This window comes from Muscardinus avellanarius, assembly GCF_963383645.1.
Source record: "Muscardinus avellanarius genome assembly, chromosome: 3".
NCBI classification, from domain to species: domain Eukaryota; kingdom Metazoa; phylum Chordata; class Mammalia; order Rodentia; family Gliridae; genus Muscardinus; species Muscardinus avellanarius.
In genome coordinates this window covers 160124718-160152647 of record NC_137788.1, presented here as the reverse complement: position 1 = coordinate 160152647, position 27930 = coordinate 160124718, and the positions used below count along the sequence as shown (strand labels likewise).

General features: G+C 52.0%; 1 protein-coding gene across 1 annotated transcript in view; it reads right to left on the bottom strand.

Moving 5' to 3' along the window:
* Positions 1-3353: 3353 nt before the first annotated feature.
* The window catches only part of LRRK1 (leucine rich repeat kinase 1), a gene marked incomplete at its 3' end in the record, with an annotated part of 142276 nt that continues 117699 nt past the window's right edge, over positions 3354-27930 (bottom strand). Inside the window, exons 25-33 of the mRNA XM_080693037.1 lie at positions 25271-25468; positions 23729-24006; positions 19125-19319; positions 17925-18073; positions 11700-11817; positions 9915-10031; positions 6677-7527; positions 5897-5998; positions 3354-3531 (exon numbers count right to left, since the gene is read on the bottom strand). Of these exons, the coding sequence (XP_080549163.1) occupies positions 3354-3531; positions 5897-5998; positions 6677-7527; positions 9915-10031; positions 11700-11817; positions 17925-18073; positions 19125-19319; positions 23729-24006; positions 25271-25468 (2186 nt within the window). The remainder of the gene's footprint in view (positions 3532-5896; positions 5999-6676; positions 7528-9914; positions 10032-11699; positions 11818-17924; positions 18074-19124; positions 19320-23728; positions 24007-25270; positions 25469-27930) is intronic.

The window sequence follows — 27930 nt, the reverse complement described above, 5'->3', positions numbered from 1 at the left end:
AGTTTTTTTTTTTTCTTTTGTTTTTGTGGTACTGGGGGTGGAACCCAGGGGTCTTCCACCTCCAGGCTCGACCCCCAGTCCGATTTTATTTCTTTTTTTAAATTTTTCCGATTTTATTTCTTATTTGGAAAAAGGTCTCACTAGGTTGACGAGAGTCTATTTGCTGAGGTTGTCCTCATACCCGCTATCTTCCAGTCTCCGCCTCTCAAGGACTGGGATTTCGGGCGTGCACCACCACACCTGGCTCAGCAGAGTAGTTTTCAAAGATCATCAAACAGTCCTGCTTCAAACTGCCAGTGGTCGTGACGGAGACGGAGACCTGTCATTCTGTCCCTGACGGGCCCTCTCATACTGACCCCTCTTCCACCACAGGGCCTTTGCACATGTGATATCTTCCAGCTGATGCCCTCAGATCTCCACGTTAATACCTCCTTCTTGGTCCCTCCTCACGCAGGCCTTCCCCAGCTTCAGCTGAATGCGGCCCCCTCTGTCATTAGCTATCAACTTCCTGATTTTTTTTTTTTTCTTTTTACAGTACTGGGGATGGAACCCAGGGACATTCTACCTCCGAGCTATACCCCCAGCCCTATTTTTTATTCTTTATTTTGAAACAGGGTCTCACTGATTTGCAAAGGGGTCTCACTAAGCAGCTGAGACTGCCTGCCTGCAAATCGTGACCCTCCTGTCTCAGCCACCCAAATACTGGGATTATAAGTGTGCGCCGCCACACCCAGCTCACGACTTCCTGATTCTATTGTCCAGCAGCTCTTCTATTTCATGAGTCTGTTCTTTGTAACCCCTGCCCATTAGAAGGGAGCTTTGTCCCCAGAATTCGGGAGGCTGAGACGGAGGATCACAGTTCGTAGACAGCCTCAGGTACTCAGTGAGATCTTTTGCAACTCAGTGAGACTCTGTTTCAAAATACAGAATAAAAAATAGGGCTGGAGGTGTAGGTTGGAGGTAGAATGCTTCTGGGTTCCATCCCCAGGACTGAGAAAAAAAAAAAAAAAAGGGCATTTGAGAAGTAGAGATTCTGGTCTGTGATCATTGCCGCACCCTGGTGCTACTTTGTAGGTGTTCAAGAAACAGCTGGCGGCCCTTCCCTCTTTGCGAGGTGAGGGAGGAGGCGGCCCTTGGCCGTTGTCTTCGTGACGTTGGGCTGGCTCGCCGTGGGGTGACATCCAGAGCCAACATCTATGGGCCCGTTTGAGTTTCTTTGCATTCGACTGCCTGTTCACGCCCTCCGGGATCTTTCTTATGGATGGACACAAACTCTGCTTCCAAGATAAGTAAGTGAGCCCGCCATCTCTCATTTCTGCTGCAGATAATACCCCTCCCCAATGGGCTGTCCACCTCTGGTCTTGGTGTTCATTTTTCCACTTAAGTTTCTAATTTTGCTGAAGTCGGCTCGGTAACCATTTCCCGTGTGGCTTCTCGAAGTGGTCCCTTCCCTGGTCCTGTTCTCGCGTGGGCTGGGGCCCGAGCCAGAGCTGCACCCATGTGCAAGAGAGGTCGGAAAGGCGGGTTGGGTCTGGGTGCAGGGAAGACGGGGTGTCACACAGGATGTGGGCTTTGGGTGGGGGATGGATGTGACCTGGCTTGCACTGGGGGTATCTGGGCAGCTGTGGGGCATCTGGATGAGAGGGGAGGGCCAGTGGGGCGTCCCCAAGGCCCTGCTGAGAGACCAGGAAGAGGGAAAGGCGGTGAGGTGGCGGAAGGCGCAGCCCTCATTCCCTCAGGACTCAGGTCTTGGTTTGTAAGAGTGGTGATCCGCTCTCTCCAGGCCTGTGACACACAGACTGCTTGGGGCAGCCTGCAGGCTAGGAGCAGAGATCTGGGAAGGGGCCGCTTGCTCCTACCTGGGCCTCAGTGGAGCTGGGAAGCCGTGAGTCGGGGCTGCAGGCACAAGTATTAGACAGATGGAGGCAGAGGCTTCGTTCTTGAGGGGCTGTTTATTTTCAGATACAAGGAGTCACGCCTACCTGTGCACCCCAGCAAGATGTTGTTGTCTGTTTTTGTCCTGGGGATTGAACCCAGGGGCATTCCTCCTCCAAGCCGTGTCACCCCAACCAGCCCTTTAAGTAGGGAAGTAACTTTTTAGAATTTTAAAACAAGATCTCTCCAAGTTGCTGAGGACCTCACTAAGCTGTTGAGGCTGGCCTCAAGGTTGCCATCCTTCTGTCTTAGCCTTCCAAGAACCAGGATTACAGGTGTGGGCCACCACACCTGACCCCCAACAAATCTTAAGTTGGATGTTTTATCATTTAATTTTAGAGTCGTTTCTGTGATGGGAGCCAGAAAGCTCACATTCAGACTCGTGTTTGGGTTAAGCGGCCTCCAGTGGTAACTCTGGGTACAGACGAGGATCCGTGTGCGTGGGGGTGTGCAGTGTGCGTGCCACTTATAAAAACGCCATGCCCAGACGTCTCCTGCTCACAGCCTTACAGTCATGGCCTGCTGTCCGTGTGTGGGGTAAATGTTTAGCAAATACATAATTGGGTGTGAGCCCCGTGCGATGCAGCCTGAGGCCTCCCCGCTGTGCTGACTTAATCTGTCAGAGCGATACGTGTGATTAAGCTGTGCAGACACCGGGCGCTTCTGCTCAGCTGCATCCAGGTCGATTTTGTAGAGCTGTAAACACAAAGCCCTTTTGCAAGTCCGGCTTGCTCACTGGGTTTCCCCTTCCCTTTGTCGGTGGGAGAGAATGGCTAGGCGCGCCGGTGCCCGCGCTGGGCCTGCCGGCTGTGGTGTTACAGGGACTCATTCATTCCCATAGTGGCCACGCTGCTGGACCCGCGTCCTTCTGGGGGTTTCAGACACCGAGGCTTTGCCGAGCTGGAGATACCTGATCTCAGCTCGCCCGAGCCGGCCCCACGCTCCTGGGACTCAGGAGCTTGTGAAATGGGCCTAGAGCCTGGGGTCTCGAGGGGAAGGGCTAGGGGTCACAGGCCCCCTCCCACCCTGGCCTGAAATGCTCCTCTCGTGTAATTCCACCTGAGACAGGAAGGCCCATTATGTCAGGAAGGCCCAGCCCTCCTTTGTGGGACCCACCCTAGGATGGGGTCCCCCTCTCCTGCTCCTGGAAGCCCAAGAGGAGGAAGGAGGAGGCCCCCCGACCCCACCCCACCATTTCCCCTTGGGCTGTAAAACCAGCAATGGGCGGAGGGGGTATTCATGGAACTCAGGCCCTGCCCTGCAGAACCTGAGAACTCCCCGAGCCCGAGCCCGGGCAGGCAGGTAACTTCAGGTAGCGGCTCGGGGCTCAGGGAAGCATCCACCCGCTGCTCGGTCCTCGGAGGGCTCAGGCGGCACCCTGGGCTGGTTGGTTCCGCACACAGGTCCTTCTGTAGGAATTACCTTCTCTTGCGCACACAAACCTCCAGCTGGCCCAGCTCCTCATAGGACTTGTAGAAAATGTCAAACTCCCTGGAGCCCCAGCCCCTCCAGACAGCCAGGCACCACTCCGTGTTTTCGTTTTCAAAGCCGCACACCACCGTGTCCTTGGCCACCACAGCCGCATCCACCAGCACCCTGCAGAAAGAGGGGTCTGAGCAAACCCGCAGGACTTGCTACTCCATCGGGGCCCAGATCCTCGTCCTGGACACCCTGGGGAAGAGTCAACTGGCAAAGGGGCCATGTGGTCCCAGCCCGCCTCTGGGGTGCACTTGATACCCTGCCCCCCATGCTCCGGCCTGGGGACAGAGGCTCTGTAAGGTCCCATGAAGGGCGGGGGATATCAGTTCATAACCATGGGCACTACACGTAAGAGACCAACTTCCTAGAGCCACGGATACAGCCCGAGCCAGCATCCTCTGTGCCTCCGCGTGTCCAGGAGAGGCCACTGACCTGGGTTCCTGCCGTGCCCGAGTCCGAGCTTGCCATGGTGCATGCGTTTCTTCCCTCCCGTCTCATCCCCATGCACTTAGGAGCTACCGGGGACACGCCAGGCAGGAGACCTGCGGCGCGAGGTCCTAACTGAGCACACATGTTTTGGAGGCTGCGGACCATTCACATGAAGTTGGGCTACGAGGTTCTTCTGGGCCTCAGTGGGCAGCTCCCTGGGCCTCCCTGCCCTGCTGCTGCGTCGGCGCCGCTGGTGCCTCCTCTGGGCTCGTTCCCGTCCACATTTCCTCCCTCTGGGGCCCGTGCATATGCCTGACAGGCTGCCCTGTACACCAGGCCGCCCGGCCCCCTGGTGTCCCTCGGCTGGCCGCTGCGCTCTTTCCTCCAGCGCACGCCTCTGGCTTGCTCTCAGTGAAACTTGGATTTGAGGAATGACTAGGGGAAACCCCACCAGGTAAAAATGAAGGGCTGCTAGGGCAGAAGGCCAAGACCAATCGACCTGGGTTCTGTGGATGCACTTGGCTCTGAAGTCTGCCTGAAGGCAGGGGAGCTATTTGGGCTCAAGGTTGCTGCTGCATGTAATCTCAGCCAGGGCCCAGGAGCAAACCCTGATCTTGTCCTAGAACCGACCACAGAACAAGAGCTGGCGGGCAAGGCTGTGGACTGCCATGATGTTTCCTTGGCCGCTGTCAGGCTCTAGGAGGAACAGGCTGAGTGAGATTTCTCTGCCTGCGTATGCTCTGGAGGAGATAAAACCTCTTGGTGGATGAGTAACAGCTCATACTGCAGAGGGTCAGCACTAGCAGGAAGCGGAGGTGCTCCAAAGTACACACGCATGCACACGTGCACACGTGTTTGAATTGAGGGGCTTTTCATAAGGGAGATTTCCCATGCGGCGCTCCAAAGTGAGGGGGCAAACGGCTGGGAACTGAGCACCTCCCTGGTCACATGAAACCGTGTCCTGGACAGGCGGTCCTGCCCTCACATCCTCACAGTGGAGACAGGCACGGCCCCCGGTGGTACCCACTCTCAGATTCCTTCAGAGTCACGCCCCTGGGCCTGGAGGTAGCGAGGAGTCACGTGTGCGCCCATCCTCGACCCTACTTGGTGCTGTATGGGCCGGAGCAGGGGAAGTCACTGGCAGGAAGGACAGTGAATTCCCTGGAGGAATCCCAATTTCAACTGCGGCTGAACTCTGGTCCCGGAGACGTACCCCAGGCAGGGTACTTGATCTACCTGTGTTTGGTACTCCAAACAGGTCTCCCTGGCTAGTTTAGCTGGTATTTGCTAAGCGGCATGGAGATTCCCACTGGGTGGTGGGTGGTGGTATTGGACCAACCCAGGGGCAGTGCTTTAAATCAGGGTCGTCTAGCATGTATGACTTTTCAGAGTATGTGCTTACCACAGCTCTCAGATACAGTGCTCATAAACCAGGCACAGGGGGTGCAATTAGGGGACAGTGGATAAAAATAAGGGTATTAGAAGCACCTATGGGGATGCTGAATAATTTTTTTTGTGGTATTAGGGATTGAGCCCAGGGGCATTCTACCTCTGAGGTATGCTACTAGTCCTATTTTCTATTTTTATTTTGAAATAGGGTCTCACTAGGTTGATGAGAGTCTCACTATTTGCTGAGGCTGTCCTCAAACCTGCAATCCTCCTGTCTTGGCCTCTCATGTACTGGGATCACAGGCACGTGCCACCATGCCTGGCTTATTTTATTTTTTGGAAACAGGGTCTAAGTTTCTGAGACTGGCCTTAAATCCATGGTCCTCCTGTCTCAGCATCCCAAGTACTGGAATTTCAGGTGCGTGCCCCCTAGCCCAGGCATCATCATCATCATCATCATTATTAATTTACTTATTTTGAGAAGGGAACAGTAAGCCACCCATTTGGGAATCTCTGCTAGGGCAGCCTGGAGGACTGCATTTGTTCTTGCTTGCCTTCTGGCCATATTGGCTGATGTCTGTGAGGACGGAGGGGCAGGAGGGATACTGGCTACTGTTCAGGATCTGGTGGGGGGGCTTAAGTCCTCTGGGTCCCTCAGTCTTACCCGTGAGGAGTCAGCTCTCGGGCTTTTAAGACGGCGATGACTCGGCCCCGTTGGGCATCTGAATCCTTCTCCAGACCAAGGACAATGACATCTCCACCTCGCCTAGGAAACCAAAACCAAGAAGGGCAGGGCTTTGTGCACAGGCTGCGGTTCTGGGGTGGGGTGATGGCGTTGGCGCAGCAAGGCGCTGCTGGTAGGCAACAAATGCGGCCGTAGTTTCTGCTAAGGTTTGGAGCTACCGAGAGAGCTCAGCCTGCAAGGCGGAAAAGAACCTTCCGGGCAGGAAACCCAATCGCTGTTGAGCATGGCTTCCCCTTCGTGACACTTAAGCTTTCTAGCAAGCAGATGAGAGTTTGTGAGTCCATTCTTAAATTTGCTAAAGAGATCTCTCCTGATTCTAAAATTGAGGGGGTAAACCCTTCCTGGAAGAAGACACCCCCCCCCCACCACCATGGGTCTGGATGGTAGCTGTGGTTTTTTTTTTTATGGTAGTGGTACTGGGGATGGAACCCAGGGGGCATTCTGTCTCCAAGCTATATCCCCTATTTTTATTCTTTTATTTGGAAACAGGGTTTTACTAAGTTGCAGAGGGCCTCACTAAGGAGCCACAGACCCGTGCTCCTTCTGTCTCAGTCTTCCAAGTACAGAGATTACAGGCGTGCACCACCATGCCGGACTTGAAGGTTATCCTTAAAGAAGCCGGAGGGGTCTGCTTACCTCACCCCCCAAATCAAGAGTAGTGGACAGCACATAAGGGCACCCCCACATCAGGAAACTTACCTGGGGACCCAAATGAGGTCTTTGACGGCCAGGACCTTGACGGCCTGCAGGTGCCTGCTGAACGACTCCCCGTCCATGGGGGTCAGGTCGTGCTCAGACCTATCAGAAACAGCGCCGGGCTCCTGCAGCCTGTCCAAGTCCTCACAGTCCGTGGAGAAGGGCACGCTGGAACAGCTGGCTGGCGAGCTGGGCAGGCTGGAGGGCGACCTGGTGGCCCGGCGGGGCGAGGCCGAGGAGTAGGAGGACATGGAGCAGTAGTCGGTCAGCGAGTCTTGGTGGGCGAGGATCTGCACGCCCCGCTCCTCACTGTACAGGATGCTCACGTCCGCGATGGAGTCTCCCGCAGGCTCCTTCAGGCTGCTCGTGTGGTCACCGGGGGGCTCCTGGCTTAAGGGCCGCACGGGAAACATGTCCCGGAGGGGGCTGGGGTCCCCACAGAAGTACCGGGCGCACAGCTGGTAGGTGGCCGCGTGGTACATCACCAGGGAGTTTGCTTTGTCATCTAGACACCACACCACCTCCTCGCCCCTGCAGTCTGAGCTGCACACGATGGACACGACCACGGAGGGGGCGGCATAGGGCTCTAGCCGCCTGCTGATGTCCAGGGCCACGCAGTCGATGAGGAGGATGCCCGGGCCATTGCTGTACCAGACCTCCGACCCACTGTTGACCACCTCCATCGCCTTCACCGGGTAGGGGTTCTGCCGTGCGTCCTCGTCCGCGATGCAGAACTTGGACTTGTTGGCGGTGTGGGAGCAGAGGTAGCAACAGCTGTCGTCCGGGACACCCCGCACCACCGGGAACACGGCCACGAGTCCGTCGGCCAGGCCTGCCAGCACCAGGAAGGAATTCTGTGGGGAGGAAACAGGGCTGTGTGATGCCCCCTGGTCTCTCACATTGTGCCACTGGACCACGTGCCCCGCCTCTGCGGGGCCACCTTTCCCTCGATGCCACCAACCCCTCCCCCAGAGGCAGGGCACGGTGCCCTCCTTCCTGTGACTGCTGCTTGGCAACGTGACGGCGGTCGTAGGAATTGTGGGGGTCTGTCTGCTGCCCACCCTAGGCAGGGTGCTCCGGGAAAGTCGGGGGCCAGGTCCCTGTGCCCACCCCTGTTCCCTTGGCCCTGGCCCTAGATCTCATTCATGTCTGTGGCCCTGGGGCCCTACCTTGGGTTTCTGCTTCGAGGAGACAACATATGTTTGCTGCATTAGTTCTGGAAGAAATTGCTTCCAACTCCACCCTCTCCTGGAGGCCCATCGTGGCTGGGTAGCCCATGTCCCCAGCTGGTGGCACTTACTCTGAGATGCCCACGGTTTAGCTGACACTGATGGGGGTCTTTGGGGTGCCCGCCCATGACTGTAATGATGCATGGCCTCTCCTGGCGCCACCCACCAGAGGTCTCTGGGCAGAGGGGCAGGGACCCTACTGAAGGCGGGGCGCACCCAGGACTTCCTCAGGGCATTCCACAGGGCGGAGAGGGAGCAGAGTATAGAAGGGCTGGGAAGAGCCCTGCAGAACTGGAGAGAGAGCGCAGGGTCCCAGCCTCACGCCAGTGAGGAGGAGCTGCAGAAAGCCGCCTTGCTGGGGCTCAGGGGTAGGTGGGGGGCTGGGGTGTCCAAGGAAACAGCGAATGGCCGTTAGCTCAACATCCGGGCCAAGGAGCTTGAAGAAAGTTTGTGGAAACCCATCCTGAGGATTTCAGAGGAAGAAGGCAGCCAAGCCAAACAGGCTCGAGGTCTCTACCTGTAGTCCTGACTCAGCCTGGCCAGCACACGAAGGCCTCGGCTCGCTGGGTGTGAACGTGTGCATGCAAGAATGCAGGGGTCTGTCCCGTGTGGCCACAGGCAGGACGGCCTCGGAGGGGCAGGCACCGGGCAGGAGGCTCCTCACAGAGCCGCCTTTATCCCCCTGGTCACACAGGAGGTGGTGCCCTGGCTGGGCTCGGCCCTGTGGCCTTCAATAAGGCTTTGTGCCCTCTCTTCTATATTCTGGTGCAGGCCGGTCCTGAGCTGCTCAGCCCCATCCTTGGGGCCAAGGTCATAAATGACTCTAAGGCTCATTTCATACCTGTTTTTTTAAGAAAGGAAACTGGAGCCGGCTGGAGAGGAGAGCGCTTGTATTTGGGGATGGTCAGAGAGTCATAATGACGCTCACAGTTCCCAAGAGCACTGGCCTAGAGTTCAGAGATCCATTTCACCAGGTCTGAGTGCCTCCCTTTTTACAGGTGGGCAAACTGGGAGGGGAGAATGAGAGTCAACACATTTTTTTAAATGGTACTAGGGGTTGAATCCAGGGGCATTTTATCTCTGAGCTAAAACCCCAGCCCCTTAAAAAAAAAAAAAAAAAAAAAAAACCAAGAAACCTTTTTTTTTTTTTTTTTTTTTTTTAATTTGAAACTGCCTTGCTAAGCTGCTGAGTCTTGCTACGTTGCAGAGGCTGGCCTCGAACCTGAGATCCTTCTGTCTCAGCTTCCCAAGTGCTGGGATTACAGGCGTGCACCAGTCGACGCATTTTAAGGAGCACTGCCAGGGAGCACTCCATGTGCATTGACCGAGTGTGTCTGTTGCTTAGGCCCCTCAGGGTGGACAAAGCCGGGATTGCCCGAGCGGGGCCTGATCCCAGAGGGCCGCAGAGCCTGGGAAAGCCGAGCAGCTGCCTCCCACGCCAAGCAGCTTCTCAGCCGGGAGTCATGACCCTCCATCTTGAGAACTGAATGGGAGGGAGGAGTCCAGATATGTGTGTGTGTGTGTGTGTGTGTGTGTGTGTGTGTGTGTGTGTGTTCTGGGCAGAGGCTGGAGAGCCCTGCGCACAGTGTGGTGTGGCCTCAGAGGGACGTGAGGGCCAGGGTGGGGTTCGCCTCACCGGCTCTGATGAGGCCACCCACACCAAGCCGGCCTCCCACCCTGTGAGAGCAGGAGTTCCAGGACATGGCGGCTGCGTGGCCATGGGGAGGCGCTGGCCCGGGCAGGTGGGGAAGAGGCTCCGGGGTCACTGCCCTCGGGAGAAGGGCCCCACGCAGCTCACATTAGTGGCACCGGCGGCACGTCCCTAAGTTGGAGGCTGTAGCACTGGCCCAAGGACGGGGCTTAGAGGTGACCACCTGCATCTTTACTGTACATTGTGCTCCAGAAGAGGTGGTTCAGGGGGGGCTCTACGGTCCCCCAGCCCCCACACAGTGGAGACGCACTGGATCAGGAAAGGGGGGTTCAGAGGCCTGCATGCCCCCTCCCTGGCTCACCTTTTTTATAACAGGTACTGCCAGGAAACACGTGACGACGGCCGGAGTGTCCAAGGCCCGCTGCGGCGTGTTTAAGGGGCACATGCCCTTGAGGCTGTACATGTAGATTTTCTGGTCCTGCAGAGGCAGATGAGCCACCATGAGACCCCAGGGAGGAAGGTGCCTGCCACGTCCTGCTGGGGTGCGCTCCGCCTGGAGGTCCCCCAACCCAGGCCTTAACAAGTACCATAAATGGAGGCTTGCTGGGTGGTGCTTCTGTGTTGCCGCTCTTTGTAGAAACTTAGAGAAATACAGACTAGTCTCAAGGAAAAATTCAAATTGCCCAGAATAATCCGCTGTCCAAAGGAAGGAAACTATTTTTGGGAATTGGGGTACAGCATTGCAGGGGTTTGCTGGTGTGTGTGTGTGTGTGTGTGTGTGTGTGTGTGTGTGTGTGTACCTGTGTTTTTGACAGAGTGGCACCACCATACGGTGACAATATACTATGGGCAGAGAGCCCTGGTCCTCACTTACCCTATAAAGGGTGATGCTGGAGGGTCTATTATGGTCTGTCACTTGGGGGTGCCATAGTTATTTTCTTAGAATAAATTCTTAAACTTAAAATTATGTGCATGCGTGCGTGCGTGCGTGCGTGAGTGTGTGTGTGTGTGTGTGTGTGTGTGTGTGTGTGCGTGTGCAGGATTGGAGGGAAACGCACCAAGTGTTGTGTGCATAAATGTTTGTGTCACGCTTGAACCTCACTGTGATGGATAGCTGCACTGCACCATAAAAGAATAAATCATTGAGCCTGTGTGGCGTTGCCTGCCTGTAATCCCAGTACTGGGGAGGCTGAGACAGGAGGATCGCAGATTCAAGGGTAGCCTCAGAAACTTAGTGAGACCCTGTTTCTTTCTTTCTTTTTTTTTTCAGTACTGGGAATGGAACCCAGGCACATTCTACCTTCGAGATACACTCCCAGCCCTATTTTTTAGTCTTTATTTTGAAACAAGGTCTCACTGAATTGCAAAAGGCCTCACCAAGTAGTAGCTGAGGCTGTCCTCAAACCACAATCCTCCTGTCTCAGCCTCCCAAATGCTGGGATTACAAGCGTGCACCACCGTGCCTGGCTGGAACCCTGTTTCAAAATAAAATAAAATGCTGGGCGTGGTGGCGCACGCTTGTAATCCCCACACTTGGGAGGCAGAGACAGGAGGATCGCGCAGGTTCGAAGCCAGCTGCGCGCGTTGGCTTAGGAGACCCTGTTTCCAAATAAAAATGTAAAAATAGGTCTGGGAGTGTAGCCCAGAGGTAGAAGGGCTTCCAGTAACCCCAGTACTACCAAAATAATAATAATAATAATAATAATAATAATAATAATAATAATAAATAAAAATGAACTATAGGTGTGGCTTGGAGGTAGCATGCCTCTGGTCCAATCCCTAGATTCACACGTTACTGTTGTGCCGACACCATGGGCTTTTTTCCTCGAATCAAATAGTATTGGAAATTAGCACTGGGGCCTTGGCTGCTGGGAGGATTCGCTGTGAGCCCCACGGCCGGCCGTGTTACAGGCACCAGGCGTGTCGCCAACCGACTGGGTTCCTCAGGCTACTGGCCACTTACCACCCTGATTTAATCTACTGGCCAGTGGTGGCGGTGGCCAGGGCAGGTGTGGCTGAGCTCCCTTGGTCACACGCTGCTGGTCTGGGGCTACCTGGGTGAGCTGGAGTGGCCTGAAAGTCAGGTTGACGGGGCGTCCTGTACTTCTGTCAGTCGGGTCCGCGGGGCCCTGCCGGCGGGCCTTACCTCGGTGGCGGTCCACAGCGAGTTCTGCACCTTCAGCTGGCAGCGGAGCTTCATCCCGGCACAGGCCATACGCTGCACCTCCACAAGGCCCTTCTCTGTGTTCACCACCGTGTAATTCCTACGACCAGCATCAACATGTGGTCAGTTGCCGCTGGCCTGGGGCCACTGTACTCCCTCAATGGCCTCAGAAGACATCGAATATGGGCTTATTTGCCCCTGAAAACCAGGGTGACACCTTGCCAAGCTCTCAGGGACTCCAGGACCACCCTTCCTGGCACTGGGTGGAGCTGGGTGACCACTGTGGAGAAAGGGCATTCCCAAATTCTTTCTTCTGTGCGCGCTGAGGGCTGAGACCAATGCTGTCAGCATGACGCAGGGACACCTCCCCTAAGACCACTCACTGTCCCCCCACCGGCCAGAGCCTGCCACGTGGGTGGACCCGTGAGTCCAAGCACACAAGGCCAAGGCTAAAGATAAGACATGTGGGTCAATCAGGTACGGCAGCCCATGCCTGCAAACCCAGTAGTTGGTAGACTGAGACGGGAGGATCGCAAGTTCAAGGCCAATCTCAGCAATATAGTGACACCCTGTCTCAGAAGAAAAAATGAAATAGGTCTGACGGTATAGCTCAGAGGTAGAATGCCCTGGGCTCAATCCCCAGTACCCCCAAACAACAAAAATGATGGGTGAGCTCCACGGTGCACTGAATGGGTGAGTCGGGGCTCAGAGGAGGTGCTCTGAGAACTCGCCAGCAGTCACTTCTGATGGCTGGTCCTGGGTTCCCAGGCCTGGCTATACCCCGGCACCTCTGGCACCATGTTCTCTGGGGGCTTCTCCTGTGTTCTCTGTGAGAAGAGGAGATAAAGCCCGAGAGGCAGTTAGTTATGAATCCCAGAGCCCCAGCTGGGGACATTTTCCTGCCACCATATTTTATTTTATTTTATTTATTCATTTATTTTTGTTGGATAATTTTTAATTTTTTATTGGTGTATTATATTCATACATCATATTGGGGTAAAAAACTTGTATGTACATACATGTACACATCACTGATTTAACCCCTACCCAATTCCCACCCCATTCCCTCCCCGTCCCTCCTTCCCTTGCTTGGCTTAGTGATTGACTTCGATATGTTTAAGTACATTGTGTGTTTTAGAGATTTTCCTCTTCCCCCCTCCTTTCTCCTTTAGGTTGTCTTGTTTGCTCCTCTATAGGATTTCCTTTTTCATCTAGAGTTTCTCCTATGACCCATTTCTCCCTAGCTCTCACATATTAGGGCAGGCATCTGATTTATTATTTTTTGACCTGCCACCATATTTTAGAAACCTCTGCCATCTAGAAACCTCTGCCAAGTGGTTGCAGATGATAAAAATAGGTGAAAGAATTGCGAATGTAATTGTCTTCCAAGTTATATGTGTGCACTTTCTCCAATATTTTCTTCTATGCATTAGGAAATACATAGAAAATTGAATTAATTAAAAATTCTGGATATAGAATTAAGACCTTCTAAATTGTCTTTACATAAAGCTATGTGTGGTGGCATGCACTTGTAATCCCAGTACCTGGGAGGCTGAGACAGGAGATCACAGGTTCGAAGCCAGCCCCAGCAGCTGAGTGAGCCTATCGGCAACTTAGTGAGACCCTGTTTCCAAATAAAATACAAAACAGGTCTGGAGGTGTAGCCTGGAGGTAGAAGGATCCTGGGTTCCATCTCAGTATCACACATAAAAAAGTTTACTTAGTAAAGTTTCCTTTACTTAGGGAAAAATTGAAAATGTAGAAAGACATAAAGAGTGATATACCCCCATTCCCGCCAGCCAGAATTCTGTCACAAGTGTGGTGTGTGTGTGTGCCCGTCCTTCCTTTCCTTCTGTAGTTCTTCCCTGCCCTGGCCACCTCGGCTCTGCCCTGTGTGCCTGGCCAGAAGTTGTCCTCTTTCCTGAGAGTGTGTCTCTTCTTGGGCTACTGGGGAGCTTTCCTGAGCCTTCCTAGGTCACAGAAAGAGGCTTCTCTTCTTTCTAGGAAAGAGCCTTCTGTGCCCTGGGAAGAACTCTTTCCCCACACCCAGCATTTATCTGCGAGACTGAAAAGATGAAGTGTTCCCTGGTGGTTGGAGCTGGGTCCACCCAGGATCAGCAGGACCAGGTGGCTCCTGAGGCCCCTTGGGATGCCTCACACGTCTCTCACACGTCGTCTGGTCCTGTGTGGATGTTACAGGTCTGTGTCCTGCCCAGACCCAGAACCGGCCACTTCTCCAGTGAGCCCTCCTTCTATGTGGTTCTTAGAGGTCATACTTGGTTCCTAGGGCGTTGACAAGTATTTTACTGCTTCCTGTTTTTAGGCCTCTTCAATGGGCAGAGCTGGGAAGTATGGGTTTATTTTCTTAAAATATGTCATGAGTCCATCCAATTTCAGTTCAGACCTATGGGACTTTTGCTTACTCTATATCTATTTCTTATTTATTTATTTTTTTGGGTGGTACTGGGGTTCCTGGAAGCCCTTCTACCTCTGGGCTATACTCCCAGACATATATATATATATATATATATATATATATATATATATATATATATATATATATATATAATTTTAAATTTGGAAACGGGGTCTCTTAAGCCAGCGAGGCTGGCTCCGAACCAGGGCGATCCTCCTGTCTCTGCCTCCCAAGTGCGGATATTACAAGCGTGCTCCACCACGCCCGGCTATTTCCCCTCTAGCTCATGCTGAGTCATGGTTCCCGATGAGGACGGCATGATCGCCCATTAACTTTCCGTCACAATCACGAGCAATATTTCAGAATAACAACATTACTACCACCAACAATGTAATTACCAAAAACAGTCCAATATACAGCCGTCTCTTGGTTTCCACAACAATTTCCACTTGGAATTTGTTCCAGGACAGCCCAGATGCTCAAATCTGCGTATACTCGAGTCCCTTATATAAAATGGCACAGCATCTGCATTAAGCCCACATACATTCTCCTGTTTCTTTCCTTCCTTCCTTCACTTGTCGTGGTGCTGGGGATTGAACCCAGGGACATTTTTACCTCTAAGCTACACCCCCAGCCCTATTATTTTTTATTTTTAAACATGGTTTCACCAAGTTGTGGAGGGTGTCACTGAGTTCCCGAGGCTGGCTGTGAACCTATGATCCTCCTGCCTCAGCCTCTCAAGTACTGGGATTCCAAGCGGGTGCCACCACGCCAAGTTCCTGTGTACTTTAAATAACCCTTAGATGATTTATTATATCTAATGTCAGTGCTTGGTGGTTACATTGTATTGTTTATGGGATAATGACAGGAAAACAGTGTGTTCCTCTTCATTACAGATGCACTTTTTTGGGGTACTGGGGACTGAACCCAGGGATGTTCTACTTCCTAGCTACACCCCCAGCCCTATTTTAGTTTTTGTTTTGAAATGGGGTCCTGCTAAGTTCCTGAAGCTGGCCTGGAATCTGCGATTGTCCTGTCTCCTGAGTCTTGGGACTGCAGGCGCGCACCACCACACCTGGCTGTTTTGAATATTTCCCACCAGCAGTTGGATAAACCTGTGGATGTGGAAGGTCCGGATGCAGAGGCCAAATAGACAGGCTGGCTTTCCATGTTATCCGTGGAGTGTGCCCCACACGTAGGTCCAGCCGACGGGGCTTTTAGAGCGACTTCTTTCCTTACGCATCATTTCCAGGCCGTCTGTGTCATGACCCTCCGTCTCAGTGGCATAAAATCGGAAGCAAATCTGACCCGAGGGAGGCTGCCAAGTCCTCTCCACTGAGCTCATCACCCCCTGGCCTTGCTTTCCCTGAGCCTTCCCTGATTCCAGCACCTGCAAACGCTCCCCACCGGGCTCATCAGGCGAAGTGCTCCCACTGGGCAGGTGGAAGAGGCGATACACACTGCTGAGACTGACCTCCTCCCCAAGGAGTCGCTCCTCAGAGATGCCCGCCTCTGACACCACCTTCCCAGGCCCCGGCCGCTGCGTCCTGGGGCCTCCTGCTCATTCCTCAGCATCTCGTCCCCATCACCCAAGGCTGCACCCAGACGCTGCCTCTGCTACTAACTCCATCCCTCCTGCCCTTGCAGTGTCAAGCCCGCGCCCTCTGAGCACAGCCCCGCGGCTGCCTTTCAGCTCACTCTACCTCACTCCCCAGCACTGCTCCTCCCGGTGTTGAGGCCTCAGCACGTTCCATGCTCCGTTCTACTCTTTCTTTTCTGTTTTCTTTCTTTCTTTCTTTCTTTCTTTCTTTCTTTCTTCCTTCCTTCCTTCCTTCCTTCCTTCCTTTTCTTCCTTCTTCCTTTGTTTCTTTCTCTCCCCCCTTTTGCAGTACTGGGGATGGAACCCAAGGGTATTCTACCTCCAAACTATACCCCCAGCCTTATTTATTTATTTATTTATTTATTTATTTATTTATTTATTTATGTTTGTGGTACTAGGGATGGAACCCAGGGGTATTCTACCTCCAAGTGATACCTCCATCCCCCCCTTTTTTAAACTTTATTTTGAAACAGGGGCTCACTAAGTTGCAAAGGGCCTCACTACGTAGCTGAGGCTATCGTTGAACTGTGATCCTCCGGTCTCAGCCTTATTCTTTATTTTATTTCATTATTATTATTTTTTGCAGGTCTGGAGATGGAACCCACGGGCATTCGACCTCCAAGCTACACCCCCTGCCCTATTTTTTTAATTTTTAATTTTGAAACAGGGTCTCACTGAGTTGCAGAGGGCCTCATGAAGTAGATGAGGCTGTTTGCAAACCGCGATCCTCCAGTTTCAGAGTTCCGAATGCTGGAATTACAAGCGTGTGCCACCACGCCCGGCTCCTTATTCTTTATTTTGAAACACGGTCTCACTGAGTTGCAGAGGGCCTCACTAAGTAGCTGAGGCTGGCTGCAAACCCAGATCCTCCTGTCTCAGCCTCCCAAGTGCGAGGATTACAAGTATGCGCCACCACGCCCGGCTACACTCACTTTCTTGAGGGTACCCCGCTCTATCTCCTGTAAAGCCACCTGTCCCCCTTCTGCACGGCGGGGAAGCAGAGCGTGCTGGAGCAAATCACAGAGCAGTTAAGTCACATAACTTCAGAAAGTCACCTAACCATGAAGTCACAGAGCTTCAAATGCAGGACCTCCAGCCTGAAGTGGGGCTGGGGTCTCCCGAGGCGCCCTGGACTTCCTGCATCCTGAGGCCCATTTCTTACCTTCTCTGTTCTTCTGGAATATTTACTACCGCGCGCACTGTCTCTTACCCTTCCTGCCACTTCAGTGAGAAGAGCCATAGCTTGACAGTGAGGTCCACACCTCTCATTTCAGAGTGGCCTCCTGCCTGGCTCTGCCCCCCCCAGCAGGTGCACCCCCATCACTGCCCGCCCTCTTGCCCACGGTGCTGTTCACTGGTCTACACGGTCCTTCTACAAATCCTTTGTCTCGAAGTACACCTCTCCCCGACTTCCCAACACACCTGGCGGACATCACCACTGCTGTGTTCCTCTCAGCCACAGCTGAGCCTGTGTCTGTGCAGACTCCATGTCCTCCCTGCGCACGAGTGTGTTCCTCCTTCCCCTCCCCTCCTCTCTTCTCCTCTCCTCCCTTCCCCTCCTTTCTCTCCTCTCCTCTCCTCTCCTCTCTCTGCCCTCCCTCTCCCCTCCTCTCCTTTCTCTCCTCTCCTCTCCTCTCTGCCCTCTCCTCTCCTCTCCTCTCCTCTCCTCTCCTCTCCTCTCCTCTCCTCTCTTTCCTCTCCTCTCTTCTCCTCTCTCTTCCCTCTCCTCTCCTCTCCTCTTTCTGCCCTCCCCTCCCCTTCCCTTCCCTCCCTTCCCCTCTCCTCCCCTCTCTTCCCCTCCCCTCCCCTCCCCTCCCCTCCCCTCCCCTCTCCTTTCCTCTCCCTCTTTCCTCCCTCTCCTCTCTCTCTCTGTACTGGGGGTTGAAGCCAGGGCCACTCTACCTCCACACTACCGCCACAGCCCTTTTAATGTTTTCGTCTTTTCATTTTGAACCATTTGCTGAGAGCCTTGCTAACTTGCTGAGGCTGGCCTTAAACCTGTGATCCTCCTGTCTCGGCCTCCCAAGCACTGGGATTACAGGTGTGCACTATTCCTCCTGCTCTCTTGAATGGACTCTAACTAGGCTTTGGACCCCACCATTCAATAAACAATTTTCACGGTGTTATTGATTTTCAGTCCCCAAATTCCACCCTAAATATACGCAGGAGGGGCAGGCTTAAGGAAGGTTACCTGGATTCTTCTTTCCCGTCCCAAAACACCACGGTGTCCTGGCCCTGGGATGAGAAGAAGGCAGTCTGCTTCCCACAGGGCAGCATGTACATGAAGGTGGCGAAGGTTGGGTCCTTCATCTGGCTTACCACGGACAGGGCCAGCGGGCGCTGCAGAGAGAGGCCACCAGGTGTGAGCACAGCTGTGCTGATTATACCCTCGAGACCGGCTGTCTCAAACCAGGGGAAGGAGGGAATCTGTTCGGTCAGGACCAGCTTCTAACAGGAGGCTCAAAGGATTTCAGACACCAGGAACAAACTTATCTAGACACCTGGAGCATTACTGGCCATGGCAACTCAAGCTCGGCTGGCCGGATCAGCCTACACCCCAAGAATTCCTACACTTTTGCAGAGGACTTTTCTCAGACCCTGTCTACCCCCCACATATTCTATCTGATTTATTGAGTTTAATTCTGAAACTAGGGGCCTCGCCAACCAAAACCAATAAACTAGCTTTGTTACTATATAATACAGCCCTGTTCCCCACAAGCAAGCGTTCTCCCCATAACTTTACAGAGAGATACTGATGTTTCCCTCTGCTCCTGCATCGGGATTCTGTTACTGTAGTGACTGATATACCCACTGAGTGGTACTCAAAAGTTCTGGATTTCAGATCAGAGATGCTCAACCAGTAATGTCTATTCAAATATTCCCAAATCTGAAAAATTCCCAAATCTGAAATACTTCTGGTCCCAAGCACATCAGATAAGGGCTACTCAACCTTTTCTCAGTTCGCATGATAACACTACAGCCAGCATGTAGTTCAGTTTTTTTGTGTGTGGTACTGGGGATGGAACCCAGAGGCATTCTTCCTCCGAGCTACACCCCCAGCCCTATTTTTTATTCTTTATTTTGAAACAGGGTCTCACCGAGTTGCAAAGGGCCTCAATAAGTAGCTGAGGCTGGCCGCGAACCGCGATCCTCCTGTCTCAGCCTCCCAAAGGCTGGGATTACAAGCGTGTGCCACCACGCCCGGCTCGAGAGTTCATTTTTCTGAGTGACACACATGAGCATGGGTCTGGACATGTGAAGAGCAGTGAATATCTCTCTCTGGAAGAGGTGAGTAGAGGAGATTGGGTTGCCAGTCACTCTTAGCAAAGGCTGGGTGGGCACTACGCATCTGCGCTCTGGAGCCCAGCCCCAGGCTCCGTGCACCACGTACCTTCTCGGGCTTTGTGTCCCAGCACTCCACCATGAGCGCCTGTAGCCGGTGGAACTGCACTTCCTCTGGCTGCCCCAGCACGGGGCGGATGCCCTTGGACAGCTTCTTGGCAATCTGAAGTTGGTGGTGGCCCAGTGCAGGACGCTGTCCAGACAGCAGCTCGTAGAGTACCATGCCATAGGAGAACATGTCTACCTGGGCAGAGGCAGGCCAAGTCAGGTCTCTTGCCTGAGCCCAGAGGCTCTCACAAGGTGGCCCTGAGGTGGCAGGGGCCAGGAGATGCAGTTAGATCAGGAAAACAGGGTCCAGATCAAAGGGAGACCATCATCAACCCAGTCACTGATGCATCCGTCCATCTCCACCGGCCCAGACAGACGACCTGGCCACCTGTCCTTCAGTCCATCCAGCTATCCATTCGCCTACTAACCCATCCATTCATAATTCTGACATTGTTCTTCTATCTATCTATTTATTTCCATCAACCCATCCACATGTCCTATCCATCTGACCACCTGTCCTTTTATCCATCTGCCTTCCCATACTTGGCTCTCTTATTCACCTATCCACCGACTGCCCACTCTCCTGTCCATTTACCCATCATCCCTCTCTCCCATCCATCCTCCCACACATACATTTACCCATTTATCTGCCCATCCATATATCCTTCTGAAATTCAAAATAAAGAATAAAACAAAATAGGGCTGGGGTGTAGCTTGGAGGTAGAATGCCCCTGAGTTTCATCCCCAGTACTGAAGAAAAAAAAAGGTTCAAGCCTATCTGGTTCATTCTCCTGCTAAACATTATTACTCAGCCCTAAAGGGGGCCTGTGTTGCACTTTCCTTTCTGGATCTTTTGTTTTTTTTTGGTGGTACTGGGGTTCCTGGAAGCCCTTCTACCTCCGGGCTACACTCCCAGACCTATTTTTACATTTTTATTTGGAAACAGGGTCTCCAAAGCCAGCACGCGCGGTTGGCTTCGAACCTGCGCGATCCTCCTGTCTCCGCCTCCCAAGCGCGGGGATGACAAGCGTGCGCCACCACGCCCGGCTGGATCTTTTTTTTTTTGAAAATGACAATGAGAGGACACACGTTGCAACCAGGAGACACTCTTCGTTTTTATGAGTTGAACACAAAGACCCTGAAGTAATTACTTATTTTCTCATCCACCCACCCATCCATGCATCCACTCATCTATCTGAACACCTGTCCTTTTCTCTATTTATTTATTCATTTTCTCATACTTTGCTTTTTCTACATATCTACTCATTTAACTGTCCATCCTACTGTCCATTTATTCATCACCCCTCTCTTCCATCTATCCATGCACCTATCCTGCCATCCATCCCACCCCTCCATTCATCCTCCCATTCATCCATCCATCATCCATCCTCCCATCCATCCATTCATCCTCCCACCCACCCATTCATCCATCCATCCATCCCACCCCTCCATCTATCCTCCCAACCTCCCATCCATCCATCCATCATCCATCCTCCCATCCATCCATCCTCCCATCCATCCATCTTTCTACCCATCCACTCATCCATCCCTCCATCCTCCCATCCATCCATCCATCCATCCTACCACCCATCCATTCTCCCATCTATCCATTCATCCTCCCATCCATCCATCCATCCATCCATCCATCCATCCATCCTCCCATGCATCCATTCATCCATCCATCCCACCCCCCATCCATCCACCCAACCTCCCATCCATTCTCCCATCCATCCATCCTCCCATCCATTCATCCATCCATCCATCCATCCCATCCATCCATCCATCCCGCCCCTCCATCCACCCTCCCAACCTCCCATCCATCCATCCATCATCCATCCTCCTATCCATCCATTCTCCCATCCATTCATCCAACCATCCATCCCACCCCTCCACCCATCCTCCCAACCTCCCATCCATCCATCCATCCATCCATCCATCCACCCATCCATCCATCCTCCCACCCACCCACTGAGCACTTGCTAATCACCAGGCCTTTATGAAGGACTACAAGAATGCCAAGGCTCTCAGCTTAACAGGCGGGGGCACTTCAGGGTCTTTGTGTTCAACTCATAAGAAGGAAGAGTGTCTCCTGGTTGCAACGTGTGTCCTCTCATTGTCACTTTCAAAAAAAGGTCCAGAAAGGAAAGGGCAACACAGGCTCCCTTTAGGGCTGAGCAATAACTTTTAGCAGGAGAATGACCCAGATAGGCTTGAAACTTTTTTTTTTTCAGTACTGGGGATGGAACCCAGGGGCATTCTACCTCCAAGCTACACCCCCAGCCCTATTTTTTTATTCTTTATTTTGAAAAAGAATCTGAGTTGCAAAGGGCCTCACTAAGTAGCTGAGGCTGTGAGCAAACTACGATCCTCCTGTCTCAGCCTCCCAAATGCAGGGATTACAATTGTATGGCACCGCACCTGGCCTGACTTGAAACTTTTTTTTTTTTTTTTTTGGTGGTTCTGGGGTTCCTGGAAGCCCTTCTACCTCCGGAATACACTCCCAGACCTATTTTATATTTTTATTTGGAAACAGGGTCTCCTAAGCCAGCAAGGCTGGCTTCGAACGAGAGTGATCCTCCTGTCTCCGCCTCCCAAGCGCGGGGATGACAAGCGTGCCCACCACGGCTGGCGTCTAGAATCTTTTTAATGGGAATGTTTCTACTACAGTCTTAGGTGTAAGGTGAACACTGTGTCTGAGTTGCCTGCTACTAAGAAGCTCTTATTTCTGTGGCTCAGGTTTGCCTTGTCTATCTTGGGTAATGGCCACAGGTGCTGAGTGAACTCAAATATGCTTAGGTTGTTCTCAAAGCAGCTACTCAATGACCCATCTGAAAGTCACTGGATGCCAAGACATTAAAGATGAGGGGAATTCAATGTGGGTGATTAATTTCCAAGTTTGGCACCAGATGCAACACACATGTTGTAAGATGATTTCAAGTCGCCTGTGCGCCTTCTCATGGCTGCTAACAGCTATCTGGGAAGAAAAACGCTCAGCATCCTCTAAACCCAGGCTGGCTGTGCAGTGGCCCAGGGAGGCCACACTTGGCCTGCCAGAATTCACCCTCTTCCGCCTTGGCGTTTGACTTGTCCAGTACCTGGTGGCCAGCACCAAGGGTCAGAGGCCACTGCTATCTTTATTCTATTTGCTTTTTATTTTTAATTTTTATTTATTTATTTTCTTTTGCAATACTGGGTATGGAACCCAGGGGCATTCTACCTCTGAGCTACACTCCCAGCCCTATTTTTTTATTTTATTTTATTTTATTTTTTGGTGGTACTGGGGTTCCTGGAAGCCCTTCTACCTCTGGGATATACTCCCAGACCTATTTGTACATTTTTATTTGGAAACAGGGTCTCCTAAACCAGCGCGCGCGGCTGGCTTCGAACCTGCGCGATCCTCCTGTCTCTGCCTCCCAAGCGTGGGGATTACAAGTGTGCGCCAACACGCCCGGCTATTTTTTTAGTTCTTTATTTTGAAACAGGGTCTCACTGAGTTGCAAAGAGCCTCACTAAGTAGCTGAGGCTGGCCACAAACCATGATCCTCCTATCTCAGCCTCCCGAATGCTGGGATAACAAGTGTATGCCACCATGCCTGGCTCTATTTGCTTTATATATAAATATTTATATTTTGCAGGTCTGGGAATGGAACCCAGGGGGCATTCGACCTCTGAGCTATACCCTCTGCCCTATTTTTTATTCTTATTTTGAAACAGGATCTCACTAATTTGTGGAGGGCCTCACTAAGTAGCTGAGGTTGTCTGCGAACCATGAACCTCTGGTCTCAGCCTTCCGAATGCTGAGATTACAAGCATGCGCCACCACGCCCGGCTTCTATTTGCTTTTTAAGAGCACCCTGCAAGGCTGGTCTTTTGTCTCCATTTTATAAATCAAATGTCACCCCAATCAAGACCTACTTCTTTCGCAGACACTTTGTTCTGTTTATAGCCTGTACCATATCTATGGATTGAGGTTTAAAAATTCTGAAGCTAAGAAGTTGTCTTGTCACACACAGACAGACAAGATGCCCCTGAGTCCTTTGGAACCAAACCAGAAGCTCCCCAACTGAGTGGAGGGGAGAGAAAAAGAAAGACAGACAGACAGACAGGCTGGGGTGGGAGGTGGGAGATGGATGGGAGTATGGATGGAGTATGGGAGGATGGATGGATGGGAGGATGGATGGGAGGATGGATGGAGGATGGATGGATGGATGGATGGATGGATGGATGGATGGGAGAATGGATGGATGGATGGATGGGAGGATGGATGGGAGGATGGATAAATGGGAGGATGAACGGATGGATAGATGGGAGGATGGATGGATGGATGAATGGGTGGGAGGATGGATAGATGGATGGGAGGATGGATGGGAGAATGGATGGATGGGAGGATGGATAGATAGATGGGAGGATGGATGAATGGATGGATGGGAGGATGGATGGATGGATGGATGGACAGGAGGATGGACAGCAGGATAGGTGCAAGTCAAACACCATTAGAGCTCGGAAGCCCCAGGCGCCACCAGGCCTGCCTGGCCAGCTTCAGATGGGACCTGGGTCCCAGCCCTGTGGGTGTGGGCTGGGGACGGCAGCGGGCTGGGCAGGTACCTTCTCGTCATATACGATGCGAGGCCTGATCTCGGGGGCCTGGTAGCCAGGGGTGCCCTCCACGCCCAGCGCACCCTCGTGGAAGGACTGCCGTGAGATCCCGTAGTCGGACAGCTTGATGTTGATGTGCTCCTTGACGTCCAGGGACCACACCAGAATGTTGTCCGACTTCAGGTCGCAGAAGATGATGTTCTTCTTGTGCAGGTAGGCCAGGCCCGAGGCGATCTGGTAGGCTATTTTTTGGGTAAGCATGTGTCCCAGAGGCATAAAGGAAGAATCTGGCAAAGAAAAGAATAATGACTTTCAAATTTATCAAAATTTCCATCAAATCAAATTGGCACAATAATAGCTGTCTTCCACTTTTCCCCTGTTATAGTTTGTCTCCCAAAGGCCCATGTGTTAAAGCCTTGGTCCCCAGTCTATGGTGCTATTAGGAAGTGGTGGCCCCTTTAAGAGGTGGAGCCTAGCGTGAGGATGTTAGGTCATTGGGGCGTGCCCTTGTAGGAGATATTGGGATCCTAGACTTTTCCTTTCTTTCTTTTACTTCCCAGATGCCACGAGGTGATCTGCCTTCTCTGTCACATTTCCACCATGATTTACCATGCCAGCAAGGACAAAGCAATGGGCCAAGTAACCATGGACTGGAACCTCTAACTCATGAGCCAAAACTCTTTTTTCCTTAAAAGTTTTTGCCTCAGGTATTTTGTCACAGTGATGGGAAGCTGACTAACACACCCCTCAATATTGTATGCTCTGCAGACAGAGGATAACCTTAAGAGAAATGGTGCTTAGGATAAAAATGCTCGTCAGTAGAGCTCCTCTAGCGGAATCTCATGCCTGGAATTGCTGGTGGTTTTACTAAAGGGGGAGGATTCAAAATGCCCAGAATTTGTCACAAGCCAGGTTTGTGCAGCAGGGTGGCCCACCGTCAAAAGGTGAACTGTGGATCTAAGAACTTCATTAAAAAAAAAAAATTCTTTTTCACCAAGGGAGAAAAGATTGATTTTAATAGCATTTCCTCCTCAGTGAGAATATGCCTGCCTCCCTTCCTCTGGCAGCTCTTTGGAGTTTAGTTACACATTCATTACCTTTTAACTTTCTCTAAAGAATAGGCTAAGAGACAACTGAGCCCTGGGTTTCAGTCTTAACAATGGCGGGCAGCGTGGTACCTTGAGGGAGAGGAGTGACTTATTTATGTAGCTCCTGGGCTGAGGCTCCAGGTGCCGTCCCCGGGGACTGCCTGGGCTGCCTCATTTGAGGCCCAGTGCCTCCACAGTGGGGACTATTTTTATTCCTCTTTGATGGGCAAACAAAGTCAGCAGCTGCCTAGGTTAGGCATGGAAGCAGGACTTGGAACCTGACTCCGATTCCAAGGTTCGAGCTTCTGCGGTGTCCCAGAGCTCTCATCCAGTGTTTGGACCTGAGTTTTCAGAGGCCACCAGGGCTCTAGTTGCACACCCAAGACCAAGGGTCAGGCAGGGGGGGCCCGGGGCCCACGGCTTTCCTGAGGTCTGCCCCGCGCGCCCCCTGAGCGGCCCGCACCCTTGGCGTTCTCGGACAGCACGGTGTTGAGGCTGCTCAGCGGGGCGAGCTCCAGGGCGAAGCAGAGCGGGTGGATGCTGATGCCGATGAGGGAGACGATGCAGGGATGCTGCAGTGCATGCAGCATGCTGGCCTCCTGCCGGAACTCCGAGAAGTTCTTCATGGCGTCCGTGGCCCGCAGGTGCCTCAGCATGGTGTCTACGGGGGAGCACAGCCGTCAGCCACCCAGGGAGGACGGGGGTGCGGACATAGGTTGCCCCACTGGCCCCAGGACTGGCCCCAGGAGCCACACACAGAGCTAGGGCCGCGAGGGGTTAGGTGGGCAGAGGTTTAGACTGTAAGACACAGGTTGTATGAGGGATTGCAACACTGCCGCCCAGGATATGGCCCCAAAGAGTGGCACCATGGGCTGACACCAAGCTCCTCCCTTCGCCAGGGCTCAGAGTGGCCCTGTCAGTCTTGGCAGTCCCTGAGCACCCAATGAAGCCCTGTCCAGGGAGGATGGCCGCGTGTCCCCGCCCATCACCCAGCGAGGGCTCTCAGCACCCTCACCTGCCCTGTTGCCAGCCACCTTTCAGTCCCAAAGGTCTCTCAATCTTTTGCATGCCCCGGGTGTCGCTCAGGAGATGTCCAGACGGGACTGAGGCCCCGCCCTCTCGGTCCCCGGGGAGTCCAGGCTTAGGTCGCTGCTGGTCCTCACCAAGTAGTCGTCATAGTAACCCCCAGAATACTAGCTATCAGTGTTAACATATGCCTGATAATGGTGTCCTAGCCATTCAATAATATACATCCTCATATTAATATTCCAGGTGTTAATATATCCATGCTCGTTGGAAATAAAATAATTCATTTTTGGGGGGCGGTACTGGGGATGAAACCCAGGGGCGTTCTACTACCTAGCTACACCCTCAGCCCTATTTATTTATTTATTTGTTTATTTTTGTGATACTGGGGATGGAATCCAGGGGCATTCTACCTCTGAGCTACACTCCTAGCCCTATTTTTAATTCTTTATTTTGAAATAGGGTCTCACTGAGTTGCAAAGGGCCTCACTAAGTAGCTGAGGCTGTCCGCAAATGATGATCCTCCTGTCTCAGCCTCCCAAAAGCTAGGATTATAAGCATGTGTCACCACGCCCAGAGAACATAAAATAATTCTAATCATCCCATGCAGAAAACAAGAAGTTTTCCAATGCATACAAATACATTTTTATCTTATTTGTCTTCAAAATTCCATGCATATGTGTTCCTACTATTATAAATATATTACAAATAAAATTATTAACCTAAATTATTATCATAATTTTTCATAAAATATATTTTAATTTTTAAATAAATAGTAGTGTATTAAGTTTATTTATAATTTTTTTTGTGGTACTGGGGATGGAAACCAGGGACTTTCTGCTCTGAGCTATACTCCCAGACCTATTTTTTATTCTTTATCTGGAAACAAGGTCTCACTGAGTTGCAAAGGGCCTCACTAACTGCAGTCCTCCTGTCTCAGTCTCCCAAATTCTGGGATTCCAAGTGTGCACCACCAAGCTCGGCTTCTTATTTATAAATTTTAATATAATTTAAATACTGCCATTAAACTCTTTAACATCCCTAATTCTGTCTACTCACATGATAATATTAATTTAATGGACTAGAATTTCGCTAACTCTATGATAATTTATGCTCTATAACTCACATATTACTTTGCTTACCTTTTTACTCTAGAAAAAAAAAGTCACTCTTAAGTATAGGACTTTGAGTTAAATTTTTAATTTTTTACCTGGAACACACCGCTTCTTTCTCATCAGCCCAAGAGAAACTGTCCCTGGCCAGTGGCTTTTCATTGCCATCTCCAACAGAAGAAAAATATCTAAGCCATGGTAGGTGACTGCAAGCCCGCGCTGTGGCCTTCCAGCACCCTTGAAGGTCATCCCCCCAAGAGACCCTGCCTCCCAGGCTGTGAGCGGCTCACACTCTATCAGCTGGTTTGGGGGCCACTCGACAGGGGCCTGCAGGTCCTGTCTGTCCCTCTCCTGTCCTGTTTCTGCTCCTCCTCTAAGATCAGATTTTACTTTCATTTTTTGTGGTACTGGAGATTGAACCCAGGAGCATTCTAGCTCTGAGCTACACCCCCAGCTCTTTTTATTTGAAACAGGATCTGGCAAAGATGCTCAGGCTGTCCTCAATCCTGCAATCCTCCTATCTCAGCCTCCCAAGTATCGGGATGACAGGCGCGCAGCCCTGTACTTGCTCGCGATGGGCAGATTTTAAAATCAGAGCCAAGGGTGGTGGCGCACGCTTGTCATCCCAGTATTTAGGAGGCTGAGACAGGAGGATCACAGGTTCATGGCCAGCCTCAGCTACTTAGTGAGGGCCTTTGCGAGTTAGTAAGACCCTGTATTAAAATAAAGAATAAAAAATAGGGCTGGAAGCATAGCTTGGAGGTAGAATGCCCCTGGGTTCCATCCCCAGTATTGCAAAACAAACAAACAAACAAAACTCAAAACAAAACAACTATGGGGAATTGTTGGACGTGAAAGTTCAAACAGCAGGAAAAGCTTGGCGGTAAAGCCGCGGGTTGGGATGGGTCCATGGGGCACTGGTCATCAGTTCCTAGGTGTAAAGGTTTTGTTTTCCATGGGGGGTCCACTGAGAATTTTTTACTAT